Raw genomic sequence first — 16,031 nt, 5'->3', positions numbered from 1 at the left:
TTACTAGCCCATTGTAAAGCTAAGTCACCCCCTCACCGTAGTATAGACAATATTGTTTGTTAAAAAAAAACACTTAAAAACAAAAGACAAGATGAGGACCATGTGGACAAAAACAAATTTAGAAAGAAAAGAAAATCTAAAAAAAGAAGTTGTTCATCTTCTTTTTTCCCTCCCACCCAATCAAGCAACCACAGTGGCAGAGCCAGACTTTTCAACGAGGAGGGGTCTCTCACAAAGGGGGGTTTTTTTTTTTTTAAGTATAGTATTTACAAATCTACTAAACATCATGTTAATTATATATATATATATATATATATATATATATATATATATATATTAAAAGTAATCAAATGTCCAACATAACATGCATAGATAATAAGGAAAATTAATAAAAAGGGCTTGAAAACTTTGAATTTTAACGATAAGGACAAAATAAAGGGTAAAGTGAATAGTACCGTGATTGACTTTTTAGTGTAAAAATATGGTTTTTCGTTAAAGTGAATAGTACCGGGAGCTTTTCGTTAAAGTTCTCATAATAATATTACGTATTCACAAAAATTATAATTGCCCGGGATGAGTTTTTATGTTTTAAAATCATTGTATTATATTTATAACTTTGTCGCCTATACTATTAAATTCAATGAGGTCAATAAAAACTTTACAAACCGTAACTCTCATGTATTATGTAGAATAAAGAAGAAACAATAGAGAACTAAAGAAATTTAAAACTTATTTGTTGAATATAGTTTGAATTTGGGATGATAATTAAAATGTATGAGATTTCAACAAGAAAAAAAGGGAATAGCTCTGGAACCTGACAACACTATTAAAGAGTTTATAATGAAAATTGAACGATTTCTATTCAAAGAAATGCGAAATATTGCTTTGATTTAAATGCTATTAGTTTGTGTTAGGGAAATAAGTAAAATACTAAAGTTAATTGTGAGATAAGCCGCTGTAGTTATGTTTGAAGCTTTTGGAAAGCAGGACTTCAACCCTTCAAGCAAAAGAAACACGCATAATATCCTAATATATATAAGTCAAGATGGGCCTAGGCACTTCCTGGTCCTTTACTCCCTCCGCTAGTGAGCAACCACCTCCATCTCCATCTCCTCTGATATATATAACGGCTAGCTGACATCAGCAACTAGCCGCTGGTTTCAAACATTTGGCCCCGCCCGGGGCTGGCTGGCTGGGTTGGGCCAACAGGTTGGCCATTTTCTCATTTTTGGCCCGATAGGGCCCATGAGCCCTTTGGCCTAACCTTCGATTGGAGATGATTTTCGTGTCATTTCGGGCTATTTTTCGACCCTCTGGCTGAATCGATTGGAGATGGCCTTAGGTTTCGGGTTTGAGACGTTACCTTTTTTTTAACAAATAATATTACGTGGTGGGAAGTAGGCTAAGTTTCACACTGGCCTAGTAATAATCTAATACAAATTCGCCTTTGGCGATAATTAAACCTAAGATCTCCCACTTACAAGTGAAAAGGAATACCACTAGACTGAGATGTTACCAAAAGTTTTGAATAAATGATAGTATTCACACTAAAGGGGTGAGGGAGTGGGTTAAGCCTTACAATCAGCTTGCCAGAATAATGTGGTTCAACTTCGCCCTTGCAAGAATCAAACCTAAGACCCTTTGCTTATAAGTGAAGAGGAATACCACTATATTGTAGTACTAAGTAGCATGTTACCAAGAGTTTTATAATGCATGGGGGTGCGACTGTGAATTTAGGAACTTTATTTTCTTTTCTCCCTCGTGGAAACGATATATTTACATTATAAAGAGGACAAATAAATTAAACATAAGCGTGGGGGTGTGCAAAAGATGCAGTGACACAAAATCTTGAATTTTTTAGGGGCTCCAAAAAAATTTATCTTCTTGTATATTACGTATAAGTATAAATTTTCTAATAAAAAACTTTTTAATTGAGAAGAAAAATTATCATCATATGATTTTATCTATATTATTATATTACAATTGATTAAGTAGAGCTTATACTTAATATATTAATTTTTCCCTTTTTTCTAGCAATAAAAAACCTTGTGTATTACCTTCTTCCAAACTAACTTATGTATTACTTTTTTTCACAAACATAAACGTATTTTCATATCTCTCTTTTAATCGCATTCCATGTTTTCATGGATGAACCCTAAATCATGATTTCATGGCAATTGAAGATTTTTTTTTTTTTTTTCAATTAGTAAGAGCGAGATTGTGACATCCTATCCTGAAATTTAATGTATTTTATTCCCCGGTACCAATGAAATTCCTTCAATATCCTTGAGATACCACGTGAGCCTTCCACGTGGACCTCAAATTTTCCTTCACTTTTCCACTTTTATTTTACTATTTCCAACCAGTACTCATTTTTACGAACACGTGACCGCAGACGAAATTCAATTCGGATGTTTTAATGGACAAGTTGTGCTTAAACTGTCAAAAATCTAACTGTTGGTTCATATGACTAGCGAGTGAGGCCTTGTGCAGCGCCGCCACTGCGTTGGTCTTGTTTCAAATTAAAGTAATTTCTTGCTGATTGTTGCACAGCATGGGAACATGAAAGAAATTTTGTCATGCAAGTGGCCCATTAAAATAATATTTATTTTGGATTTTGAAAAGGGATATGCTATCTACATATCTTGTTTTTTTTTACTTCTTACAACCTCTTGTTAATTTCTGTCTTTTGATCGTCTACAATTCATTTGATCCAACCCCAAAACTGAAAAGGATATGTGAGAAGTAAAAAAAGATGTGTGAATATCATACCTCTTTGGAAAAACCACACTTGTTCCACCACACACATCACCATCATTTTTTTTTTTTACAGTTCCCTCACATCTCTCAAGCTCTCTCACGCCTCACTTCCTCTCTTTTTCCCCATTTCCAGCTCGCTCTCTCTCTCTGAGACCATAATCTATGGTATAAAACTTAAAATATAAGCTTTAAAACCCTCCTAAGCCATCTCTAACCATGGGCTAAAACAATCCCTGGAGAGAAAATAGGGCTACATTCCTCTTAGGATTTAAATCTGGCTTAAATTATTCTAGACCCACTGTCATATTTCAAACCTTTTTTCATTTTTCATTTATAATCTAACGGCTATGAATAAATGAAATTAAATCTAATGGTAAAAAAAATTTGACGGTCCAAAATTAAATCTAACGTCTAAAATCATTTAAGAAATTATTTAAATCAAACTTAAATTAAAACTTTATAAATACCTATGTATTTGTATGATTTTTAATTACTTATCGGAATTTAAATATTTTTAGAATATAATGTTCATAAAAATAAACTAGGATAATCTACATAAATTCTACTTTCAAAAAGTTACCGAAAAAATAAAGTTAGGCTAAAATCATTGTTTAATAATCTTGGGCTAAAATGTTAAGGCATAAAGGTTGGAGTAGAAAAACAGTTTTTGGGTTATGACTTAAAATATAAGAATTAAACCCCCCCCCCCCCAAACAATCTCCAACCATTGGGCTAAAATAAACCATGGGCAGAAAATATATATTGGGCTAGATTCACCTCAGGATTGAAGCATGGCTTAAATTATTCTGAACCCACGAAACTGTCATATTTCAAACATTTTTTTTTTGTTTTTTTACTTATAATCTAATGGTTATGATCAAATAAGATCAAATCTAATGGTAAAAAAAATTTGACGGTTCAAAATTAAATCTAACGTCTAAAATAATTTAAGAAAATGATTTAAATCAAATTTAACTTAGACCATCTCTAACCCTTGGGGATAAAGCTTAAAAATTTAAGCCAAAAAATTTTAAGCCATAACCCAGAAACTACTTTTTTCCTTCAACCCTTATGGCTTAAAATTTAAGCCCTAGACTCTTAAATAATGATTTTAGCCTAATTTTTTTTTTCGGTAACTTTTTGAAAATAAAATTTATGTAGATTATTCTAATTTATTTTTATGAAAATTTTAATCTAAAGATATTTAAATTCCGATAAGTAATAATCATACAAATACATAGGTATTTATAATGTTTTAAGTTAAATTTGATTTAAATAATTTTAGACGTTAGATTTATTTTTGGGCCATCAAATCTTTTCTTTACCATTAGATTTGATCTCATTTGATCATAACCGTTAGATTATAAGTAAAAAACAAAAAAATGTTTGAAATATAATAGTTTTGTGGGTCCATAATAAGTCATGCATAAATCCTTTTGGGGGGGGGGGGGAATAAAGACCTATGTATTTGTATGATTTTTAATTACTTATCGGAATTTAAATATTTTTGGATTAAAATGTTCATAAAAATAAATTAGGATAATCTATATAAATTTTATTTTCAAATACCTAAAAATATTCATAAAAGTAAATTAAGATAATCTACATAAATTTATTTTTCAAAAAAGTTACCGAAAAAAAAAATATGCTAAAGTCATTATTTAATCATCTCAGACTAAGATTTTAGGCCATAAGGGTTCTAGGAGAAAAACAGTTTCTGGGTTATGATTTAAAACTTTCTGGCTTAAATTTTTTAAGCTTTATCTCCAAGGGTTAAAGATGGTCTAAGACCATCTCCAACTCATGGGATAAAACTTAAAATATAAGCTTTAAAACCCCCTCAACCCATATCTAACCATTGGGCTAAAATAAGCCTTGGGGAGAAAATATATCTATGGGTTAGATTCCCCCCCAGGATTTAAGTCTTGCTTAAACTATTCTAGACCCACCAAGCTGTCACATTGCAAACTTTTTTGTACTTTTTTCTTATAATCTAACGGTTGTGATCAAATGAGATCAAATCTAATGGGAAAAAAAAAAAAGATTTGACGGTATAAAATAAGTTAAGAAAATTATTTAAATCAAATTTCACTTTAAAACTTTATAAATACCTGTGTATTTATATGATTTTTAATTACTTATTGGAATGTGAATATGTTTAGATTAAAATGTTCATAAAAATAAATTAGGATAATCTATATTAGTTTTATTTTCAAAAAAGTTACCAAAAAAAAAAAACTAAAATCATTATTTAATAATCTCGGGCTAAACTTTTAAGCCATAAGGGTTGGAAGAGAATATCAGTTTATGAGTTTGGCTTAAAATTTTCCGGCTTAAATTTTTAAGCTTTATCTCCAAGGTTGAAAATGGTCTAACAATTCACTCAACCATAATTGTCATCATTACTCTCACACATCTCTCCCACATTAACCCTCATGTCACTCTCTCTCTTTCCACTCAATTCAGTCAACCTCACAAGTCTCAACTCTCTCCCACACCTCTCAGACTCTCTCTCTTCCATAACTCTATCTTCACTCTCTCCCTCTCGGTGACACGCCAAAACACCACCAAACCGATGCCACATCATCTCTTATCACCACCAACACTTCCAAAACTCTCCTAAAAATTACCTAGGACGCTCTACAACTCGTTCAAAATCTCATTGCCATGCCTAGCTAGAGGAATATACGATGTTTTCATTTCGTATCTCAATGGAACCCGATGGTTCAAACCATCTCCATCTCGATAAGCTTCGATTTCTTCACTTTGTGAGTTTTCCTCAAGTTGTTCAAACGATTCCTTGACATGCATGTGGCTTTTGGACATATCATTTAGCTTTTTCCTTATGCACCATGTTTTCTGACGAGTTGTAGGATTTTTCCAAGCTAACCCCAACCAAATCTTATTGCTTTGGTCAAGTTTGCAGGTGTAGAACGACTATCTATAACCCCTAGGCCACGGGTTTGAGCTTGCATGCTCGAATCCACTTTGAAATCGACGAAAAAGAAAGACTCCAACTCGGGTTGTCACCTTTTGGTCATTTTTCGACAAGCATGGGCCAACTTTTGGCTTCAATTCCTCTTATCCTAAGCTTCATTTTGATATATTATGGTCAAATTTTGGTTGTGAAATGGCTCCAAACGGAGCATTTGAATTTCTCCTCAAATTTCCGACGAAAAATCCATTTTTGTGCAAAGAAATTAAGTTTATCGCATTAATTATTAGTCTAATGATTAGTGTAGTAATTTCCCGTATAGGAGATGACTATCCAAAGGTGGCCCGCGGGAAAAATAGTTGGATGGTTACGACCTACATATACCTGTGAGTAGGTCTTTTCGTTTTTACGTACGTATATATATATATATGTGTGTGTGTGTGTGTGTGTGTGTGTGTGATTTTTCCCCGACAACTACTTTTATATATTATGGTGTGACATGCCATGTTTAGTTTTACAAATAGACATTCACACACTTTATGTTTATAATTTTATTTGTGAGCATAAATTTGTGGCATGACATCCTTGTGTTTTCTATGCTCATTTTTACATGTTTGTCGTTGCCTCTTAGTTATTTGTATTGTCCTGGGCCGATGACCAGCTTCACGTGTAGTTCATATGCACTATTTACATTCGCTTTGGATTTAGAGTTAGGTGTCAGCTTGTCCTTTTGTGTGCTTGGACTCGTATGTAATGCGGCTAGCGCAACTCATGTGATGTAGTACCAAAATGTAAAACCTACACCTAGCCTGTTTCATTGCTTGAATATCTTTGCAATGAACTTGTGTGCCTACATAAATTAATGAGCTTTGATTTCTTGTAATAACGAATTGAGATTTGATGTTGAGATACCTTGTTGTTGTGCCTTACATCCTTTAACTCACTTGTGTTGCAGGGTACCTACTACATGCAATTATTATGATATTTTTGGGAAACTATATACTTGTTTTACAGCGAGGGATTACACTTTTCAAAAAGGTTTCACAAAATTTTTAGACCCACTCACCCTTGTTTTTCGCCCCTCTAGGATTTTAGTAATAGAGATTTTGTGACGACGAGGATTGTTGGTAAAAGTTGTCGTGTATAGAGACTTTTCCTTTCGGTATAAATGTCCTTACTATTATTACTGCAATTTACTTATGCTCTTTACATCACTTGTGTGAAATGGGTTGGTCCCACTCACATACGCACTCTAGAATTAGTTTCATTAGGTTTAAATTAGTAGCACTTTCCACATCGCCATCACTTCATCTCTTAGTCACCTTCAGGGTGTCAGTCAACACAACTCAATTCAGGTGTCTAGGTGGTTATTCCGGGTTGTAGTGTGTCAGAGATGTTGATTTCAATCAAGTTTGAATATTGATTCTTGAATTATGTACGACAATATTGTCCAAAAAAAAAAATCTTTAAATAAAAAGAGCCTTTTTATTAAATTCACACATGACCTTCAAAATGTTAGAGACCCTGAAATTAATTAATCATTAGTTCTAACTCTGTTTACTTTTCCATCTCGTTTGCTTACATGACAGACACGTAGGACCTACACTTGTTATAATTTGATGCCCTGTGAATTAAAAAATTAGGATACATTATATTTCACTCTCCATGTTTGGGTTGATTTTAAAATGGGCCGGGAAATTTTAATTTTTTCAAATTGCCCCCTAAAGTTTTGTCATTATTATTATTAATTTTTTTTTGGAGACTGTTTTCTTTTGTCATTATTTAAGTATTCATAAATCATCTGCAAGTGGCCATTTACCATAGGTCCATAGTTGTGGAAATGTGTTAAATCCTTGCATGATGACGTGAGTTCAAATATTGTCGGTGACTAATCTAACATCTAATCTAACAAAATCTATCATTTGACCCAAAAAAAAAAGTATTCATAAATCATCCTTACAGAAATTCACCAAATAAAGAACATTTAAGATCTAATTATGATAACAAAATGTGAATAAACATAATGTTATCAACATACTATCAAAATGTTTGAGTCAATAATCAAATGGATAAACAATTTTGAATTTGGGTGAATATTTGTAAGAATGAAATTTAAATGAAGACATGACAAATAAACAGTTAGAAGTCATGAGAATACATTGCCTATTGGCTAACACGAGTGATTCATACAAACTTGTTAACGAGTTAGTGCTTGAGCACTACTTTATTTTTGTATACATCGATATATTTACATGAAGGGATGAGAGAGAATAAATTGGTATAGAATTTGTAATTCATGAGATTTGAACTTAAGACATCTTACTTATAAATGAGTAATACCATCAGACCGTATTGTTACATAGAAACAAATAATTAAATTGATGTTACTATTGCATACAAATTAAGTGGTCCATCATAATCATATTATATACAAATTAAATTAATTACAAATAGAAACAAAGAATTGACTACTAAATATTAAGGTGAAAAAAAATCAATAATAGTAAAACTTCTCTAAAGTTGTACACTTGGTACCAAACTATTCTATAATTTTTGGAAGGTTACGACTTAATAGAGGTGTCGTTAAAATTATTATTTATTGACTTATTTATCTTTAATGAATGTTGTATTTCCTGAACAAGATTCCTTGGACGTTATGTAGTTTATTTCTTGCATATTTTGTACTCATTGAGATTATAATTATGTGGAGGCGTGTTTTCTTAAGATGACAAAAAAAAAAAAAATTATAACTACTTACAATATGGAGTTTCTTCCAATATATAACTAAAAATATTATTGTACTAAAAAAAACAAAATGTTATTTATTGGTTTATTTATGCTTAATAAATGTTGTATTTCTTAAATAGGATTCATTGGGCACCAAGAATTTGATTCCTTGCGTATTTTTTGTACTCATTGACACTTATAACTATGTGGAGGCATGGTTCTTGACACACCCTGACCCGGAATGTCCATTAGGACTCTAAATCGAGTTGTATTGGCCGACACCTGGAAGGTGACGAAGTCATAAAGTGTAGTGATGTGGAAAATGTGAATAAATTTAAACCTAAATGTGCCTAAATACAAGAGTGCGCATGTGAGCGGGAATGAACTCATTTCACACGTGATGTCAGAGCATAAGTACAGTACAGTAAAATAGGGTGAGAATTATACCATCAAAGGCAATTGTCTACACCAAGATTTTCCAATAATCCTCGTCGGTATGAAAGCTTTGCTACTAGAACCTGGAGGGGCAAAAAACAAGAGTGAGTTGGCCTAAAAATAAAGTTTTATAAAAAATGTTTTTGAAAACGTCCCCTCGTCGTAAAACCAGTATAGTTTCCAAAATATACATACTACGTATAGTAAGAAAATACTTATTGTAGCCTACAAAATCTCAAGAATTCATTACTGCACAATATCTCATAAATAAGGGCATGACATCCATAATCACAAAATCTCACATAAGCAACATATCATATTAGGTGCTCATCGATACATGCTGACACATGAGTTCAAGCAGAGATATTCTGACATGAACATGACTAGGTGTAATAATAATATACGATGTAGTACTACAATCACGTGAAGACTGGTGCTATGCACATCACATACGAGTCGGAGTTGCCTATGGCAACTTGTTTGATAGGATTAGCACCTACAATTGATCCAAAGTGAGCGTATAGTGCGATGTGCACATACACGTGAAAGACTGGCCTTGGCTCGGGTGAGTACTAACACCAATGCAGTCATTCAATATAGTTATGCCACATCCATTCAATAATTCTAATCAATATTGTACTATTCATGACCATAAATATAATCAAGGCATCTCCTTATAGTAAGCTTACATGTGCATCCCGTAGAATTATTTCATCATTTCCCAACAATAAGGTATTTCTTATAAACATTAATTTAATCATGGCAAATGCATAAAGAATTTATTAATGCTTGTATTTATGGAAACTAACCAATATATATATAGAAAAGACCCACTCACATATCATGTCGTCGAGTCGAACCCGTCTTGTAGCATCGAGAGTCTTTGCGATCCATTTTGCCTAGAAATGAAACCATTTAGGTAAATATAACGTGCTAATAAAATTAAAAGTTTTCGTAAGGCTAATAAAGGAACTATCCTAAAACGGTCAACTTTCAGAAAACGGATGGTGGATTCAGAATCAGCGTGTTGAAATATGCTAAGGAGGGTCCCTATCAAATTTTACAAAAGTTAACGGTTAACCCTAAAAGTCAACCGATGAATATATTATCTGGGATAACTCACTAATCAATATAGGCCCACTAAGCCCTACATAGGGAATTGGATCCCTTCCTGAGCAAATGGTGGGATCCTCATGACCACACAACACGAGCTGTTGGATTTGGATCTAATGGCTACAAACAGGGAGGTCTCTCTAAAGTTATAATAATTGTAGTCGTTGAATCAAAATCCAACGGTCCGTGTTGCGTGGTCATGAGGATCCTAACCATTTGCTCAGGAGGAGATCCAATTCCCCTACATAGTCTCTAGTAATACTGATTTTAATATTTACGATCAATTCGTAGCATATTATCCAAAGGTCAAGTCTCTATCAAAGGTGAGGTCCACAACCCTACACAAGTCAATCTACATCCGCCCATGGATTTCTGATCAGTAACTTCCCAAAGTCCACACTAAGCTTATAGAACAACATACTAAAACTTATTTACGATCCAACGGTTGGATCTCTGCCAATAGTAAATTCAAGTGGCGGTTAACATTGGATTTTATAAACTTTAGAAATTTAATTCGAAAAGATCTGTATGTCTCACTATACGTTGGTCAACAAAAGTCAACGCTCTCGCTTCTGGGGACATTTTTGTCAATTCACTCATTTAAAATTAATAAAATCGTAAAATTAGGGACGGGTTGTCACAGTTCTTTGATATGGGATAAAGAAAAATTACAACTTATTACAATATGGAGTTTATTCGAATATTATAGAGTATTACATTAAAGAGATTTAATGTACATATACAAATTTTGATAAACTTGTGAACGTAAAAATCACATTATGCTGTAAAAATTTTGAGATTGGAATAATTTTAAAAACTTTGAATACTCCGAGAATTTTGAAATGGGAAATTTTATTTAAACTCATCTAACCTCTTCTTACACTCAACTTAAATTTTAAATGTTAATTGTCTATTTTACCCTCTTGCATAATTACTATTAAGTACAAAATGAAATTAATAATAAAAATCAAATTTATCAATAGTCCCACATACTATAATTGAACACTAGCATCACCCTTTGTTTATCCTACGTTCATTCCGACTAAAACCCTAATAGCTCTGATAAAGAAAAACAAGTTTTTCTAATTGATGGATGGTGATTTTGAAGTTTTTAATCCTCCAACTAAGGTATGACTCGATTTATGGATATTTTTTTGTTTGCTTCTTCTTTGGATTAAATTTCATACTTTTTATATTATATTATATTGTATTTGTTTTTCTCTTCCATCTATATGCGCCCCAAAACACCAGTGCAAAGACTTTTGATTAGTACTGCAAAGACATAAAACTTGATTCTTGGTGCAAATAAAGATTGCTCAACCTTAACCACGAACTAGCGGGTGGCATGTCTTGCAGCTTTTTTTATTCGAAATAACTCCAATTTGTGTATTTGTTTATTAACATAGCAGCAAAACACCCAGCCCTATGTCACTTCAAAGTTTCTTAAAAAGTACATGAAAATACTCGTTTTTAAAAGGACTGAACTGGAGCTTGCATAACATTCTCTTGGCAAATTCAAGTCTACGGAATGATCTCTTGGATCCCAAGTCCATGGATGGGTTTTGGTAGCAAAAATAAAAAAAGCAGCCATGGAGATGCTTAAATGCTAGTCCTATGTGGCATATGCAATTATAGAGGGGCAAAAGATGCCTCTTTGAAAAAAACAATATTCAAGTAGAGATGTTATTTTATAAAGGGAATGTGTGTAAAGATAATTTTACATTTTAAATTGGGTTTGAGAGGGTTGTTTAGGTAATAAATTTGGATTTAAAGAGATATGAATTCTTTAATAAAAAAACAATATGGGTGAAAAAAGTAAGTTGAGTGTAGAAAGAGGTTAAATGAGTTCAAATAAAATTTCTCTTTTGAAATTGAAAAGAAATTTTATTTTAGAATTATTAAAAGTAAAAGACTTGTTTCCGAATCGATTTATAGAGCAATCACGCCCCACCAATGTGAAACAAATGGTAGGTGGATATCATCATGTGTGGATAAATCCGTATTTGTATGTATTAATATTAAGGAAAACTAATGAAAAGAACTTGAAAACTTTGATTTTTAATGATAAGGACAAAATAAAAGGTAAAGTGAATAGTACCAGGATTGACTTTTTAATGTAAAAATGTGGTTTTTCGTTAAAGTGAATAGTACCATGAGCTTTTTGTTAAAACTCTCATATTATTATGTATCAACCATCAAGAACCTCCCTTTTGGTCTTTTTATTTTAGGGGCTTTTAGACCCAGGTCCAAAAACGTAGAGTGTTTTTAGGAGTGAATCCAGTTATCTAATTATATGTTTTTATTTTATACTCATTTTATATTTTCTAAAAATATTAAAAATCAATTAAAAGCTTCTAATATTATGCATTTTCCAACTCCAAAATAATATATTTAATATCTTCTAACAAAACTAAAATAAATTTATTTGCAAAACATTCTACCCTAACTCAAGTAACAAATATATGAATGTATATAATATACCTACATGTGAGATATGAAACCTAATTAAAGGGTAGAAAAAACATAACATACCTACAAGTAAGACACATTAATCTGTGACAGGTTGATTATAAAAAAAGAATCTGTCATATAGGTAGATAAATATAATTAACCTGTAATATAGGTCGATTATAAAAATTAAAAATAAAATCTATAAATGGGGTTTAAAGTAGGAGGAAGAACGATAAATAACAAAAAGATAAATAAAAAGAAATAAGCAAAGAGATAATTGGGAAGAAATTTGATTTTTATAATAAATCTTATCATTGAACAGATAACTATTGATAATTAAATAATTAAATATAACAAATTGGACTTATTTTAATAAACTGGACTATTCCTACTATTGGCTCAAAAAATTAGACTTATATCAAGTTTCCCCTTTATTTTATTGGGTACATGAGTAGAAGAATGGCTAAGCTCACATCGATCTGTTGGCTGAGCCCAACTTCCATAGGCATACAATTTTAGCCCAAATTCTTTCACATCACAAAAAAGTACGGAGTTGACGAATATTTGAATTATAGCCGTTGGGACTCCAACGGCTAGTTCCTTTTTCTTTTATTTGTTTGTGACCTGTCAACGGCTAGTTTGGTAATACAGAAGTTGTTTAAAAACTTGAACGCAGCCGTTTTGGGAATCTCATTGTGATAAAAGCAGATGATCAGCTTCCTTGTTTGTTGGATTTCCATTTGAAATTTAGGCATCTGATTCTGATATACATCTATTAGTTCTCGCTCATTTTTTTGCCTAATTCTCCTTCATATAAACAAGCAACTGAAGTAGTACTGGCTAGCTGTTGATTTGCTTATCCAACTCCGTAATTGGAAAAAAAAGGTACGCATAAATTAAATCCCTCTTCAAACTAATTCATTTCGATTTCCTAGGTCTAGAGGTAGATAGTTGAATTTACTATTTAGTAGATCAATCTGGATCTAATCCAGTTTTGTTTAATTGTACAATGAATTACTAATGCAGGTGATCTGATCTTTCCTTGGAATTTTGGAACGAACAAAGAAGAAGAAGAAATAAAAGGAAAGAAAGAAAGATGAACGACCTGATGACAAAGTCGTTCACCAACTACGTGGATCTAAAGAAAGAGGCTATGAAAGATTTGGACTTGGAAGCCGGGCATCATAACAATGTGGAGATGTCATCCTCCACCACAAATATGCACACCGACCTTGGTCTGTTCCTGGAAGAGGCCGAGAAGGTGAAGCAGGAGATGGCATCTGTTCGCGACATTCTCGTGCGTCTGCAGCAAGCCAACGAGGAGAGCAAGTCCCTCCACAAGTCCGAGGCTTTGCAATCCTTGCGCAGCAGAATCAATGCGGATATTACGGCAGTGCTGAAGAAAACAAGGACCATCAGATCTCAGCTAGAGGACATGGATCGTGCCAACGCCGCCAACAGGAGGCTCTCCGCCTACAAAGAAGGCACTCCGATTTACAGAACGAGGATGGCGGTGACGAGTGGCTTGCGCAAGAAGCTCAAGGAGCTTATGATGGATTTCCAGAGTCTGAGGCAGAGGATGATGAGCGAGTACAAGGAGACCGTTGGGAGACGCTACTTCACGGTCACGGGAGAGCAGGCGGATGAGGAGGTGATTGAAAAGATAATCTCGAATGGGGGTGGGAACGGGGCAGAGGAGTTTCTGGGGAAGGCAATACAGGAGCATGGGAGGGGGAAGGTGTTGGAAACGGTGGTGGAGATACAGGACAGGCACGACACGGCCAAGGACATTGAGAGGAGCCTGTTGGAGTTGCATCAGCTTTTCTTAGACATGGCAGTAATGGTGGAGGCTCAGGGGGAGCAGATGGATGATATAGAACACCATGTGATGAATGCTTCCCACTATGTCAAGGATGGAACAAAACATCTCAACACCGCCAAGGGCTACCAGAGGAGCAGCAGGAAGTGGATGTGTATCGGGTTGATAATTCTTCTGCTGCTCATTCTCGTCATCGTTATCCCCATTGCCACCAGCTTCTCTCACTCTTGAATTCAATTTTCTTTCAGTTTAGTACTACTACTAGCGTGTACTTTTGCTTCAATTGCTTAGGTTGAGGCCTTGAGGAGGGAGGGGGTGGGGTGGGGTGGGGAGGGCCTTAACTGTTAAAATGTTTGTTTCTTTAATTTCCGGTGGAAATATGATATGATAAATAGTATTATCCCTTTCTCAATCTGTGTTCAGTTTTCTCATTCCACTTTTCACATGAAAATAATCCAACTGACTGCCCTGCTGTTGCAATTTAACTAACAGAATGTACTCACTCTTTCAACAAAGAAATTCACTTTTATCCCTTTCTCTCCGTCACAACTCCAAAGCATAATAATACCTGTATAAACGAAACACAGAATGATATGCTTAAGTTTAACATTGGACTCTACACTTTCCAGTCCACAGGCCATTAATGAGGTCATGCCACAGCAGTACAAACACATGCTTGGAGAGGCAATTGATGAAGTCCAAACCTCACAATGGACCAATTGAAGAGGACAAACGGAAACAGATGGAGACAAAGCAAAAGGTAATTTAGTGCTTTTGCTCAATGGGCAAGTAGAGCAAAAACTAGGTAACCTAGAATCCTTAATAGGAACAGAAGACATAATGTTATTAAAAATTGCATAAGATGGATGATCGAAACATTAATGCCACACAAATGAAGACGTTCATTGTCCAAAGAAAGCCACGGTCTTGGAGGGAAACTTCGACGAACCTACACTAAACAGATACAATCCATTCTCACTCTTGCCGTGGAAAAACGTCTTCCCAGTGGATAGAGCGTTCACAAAAAAAATCAATATGAGTGAAAATGAAGTAGCAATGGTTATCAGCACAAATTAGCGGAAGTAGAAGGCCAATGCAACACATAATTTAAAGGAAATTTAGACACGGAATAGGAACCAATATGCTTAATAGACAAACCTGCACCATTACCAACAACGACTTGATCTTGACCAGTATATCTATGGAGAGGCTCAAATTAGCTAAATCATTGGTGATATGTGATGATGCGCCATTGTTGGTATACCATTTAGAGGATTGTTCATTGCCCACAGAAGAGGCAGCCATCATATCATGAGATTGTGGAAACAGATATCGACCTTTGGAGAAAGGAAACTTGAAACAGTTTTCACTAGAATGACGACGATCACCACAATAGTTACAACCATTAGAGGAAGAACCAATGTTACTATATCTAGAAGATAAAGAAGCAACTGCAACATGGTTGGGAAGATAGGAAGAGCAAGGAAAAGTAGCAGCGAGTGTAGGAAGAATTCCTCGACTTTGAAACCAGCCACGACTGGATCTATCAGAATACAAAGAGATTCTTCATCATCTGTGTTCTTGATAGAGCGAGATTCGAGAGAATAGCAGTTTTAGAAAGAGAAGGAAATTATATCTTGTATGTATTGAATCAATCATCTGAGTTACAACAGCTGCACATATATATAGACAAGGCTATCTTAGTCACTAAGCAAGCTAACTACTAATAACAAACTTAACTGCTTAGCACCCTAATCTACATACACTTGTCAATATTTGAAGCATCTAATA

At 33.9% G+C, this 16,031-nt stretch overlaps 1 protein-coding gene across 2 annotated transcripts; it reads left to right on the top strand.

Moving 5' to 3' along the window:
- The first annotated feature begins 13,091 nt into the window (after nt 1-13,091).
- Nucleotides 13,092-14,646, top strand: LOC103956191 (syntaxin-related protein KNOLLE). Of its 2 annotated transcripts, none has more exons than XM_009368138.3 (2): nt 13,092-13,306; nt 13,448-14,646. In XM_009368138.3, the coding sequence occupies exon 2, from the start codon at nt 13,518-13,520 to the stop codon at nt 14,469-14,471; it is 954 nt and encodes a 317-aa protein (XP_009366413.1). In that variant the 5' UTR covers nt 13,092-13,306; nt 13,448-13,517; the 3' UTR covers nt 14,472-14,646. The 2 variants fall into 2 exon arrangements, with proteins under 2 accessions (XP_009366413.1, XP_048424105.1); XM_048568148.1 differs by having other exon boundaries at nt 13,443-14,646.
- The last annotated feature ends 1,385 nt before the right edge of the window (nt 14,647-16,031 follow it).

Source organism: the organism of the source record quoted next, unplaced genomic scaffold (assembly GCF_019419815.1).
Source record: "Pyrus x bretschneideri cultivar Hongxiangsu unplaced genomic scaffold, Pyrus_bretschneideri_v1 Contig47, whole genome shotgun sequence".
Classification (NCBI taxonomy): domain Eukaryota; kingdom Viridiplantae; phylum Streptophyta; class Magnoliopsida; order Rosales; family Rosaceae; genus Pyrus; species Pyrus x bretschneideri.
This window is presented reverse-complemented; position numbering and strand designations above follow the sequence as displayed.

Coding starts and splice junctions, on each gene's coding strand:
- LOC103956191 (XM_009368138.3), top strand. CDS start 13,518: ATGAACGACCTGATGACAAAGTCGTTCACCAACTACGTGGATCTAAAG.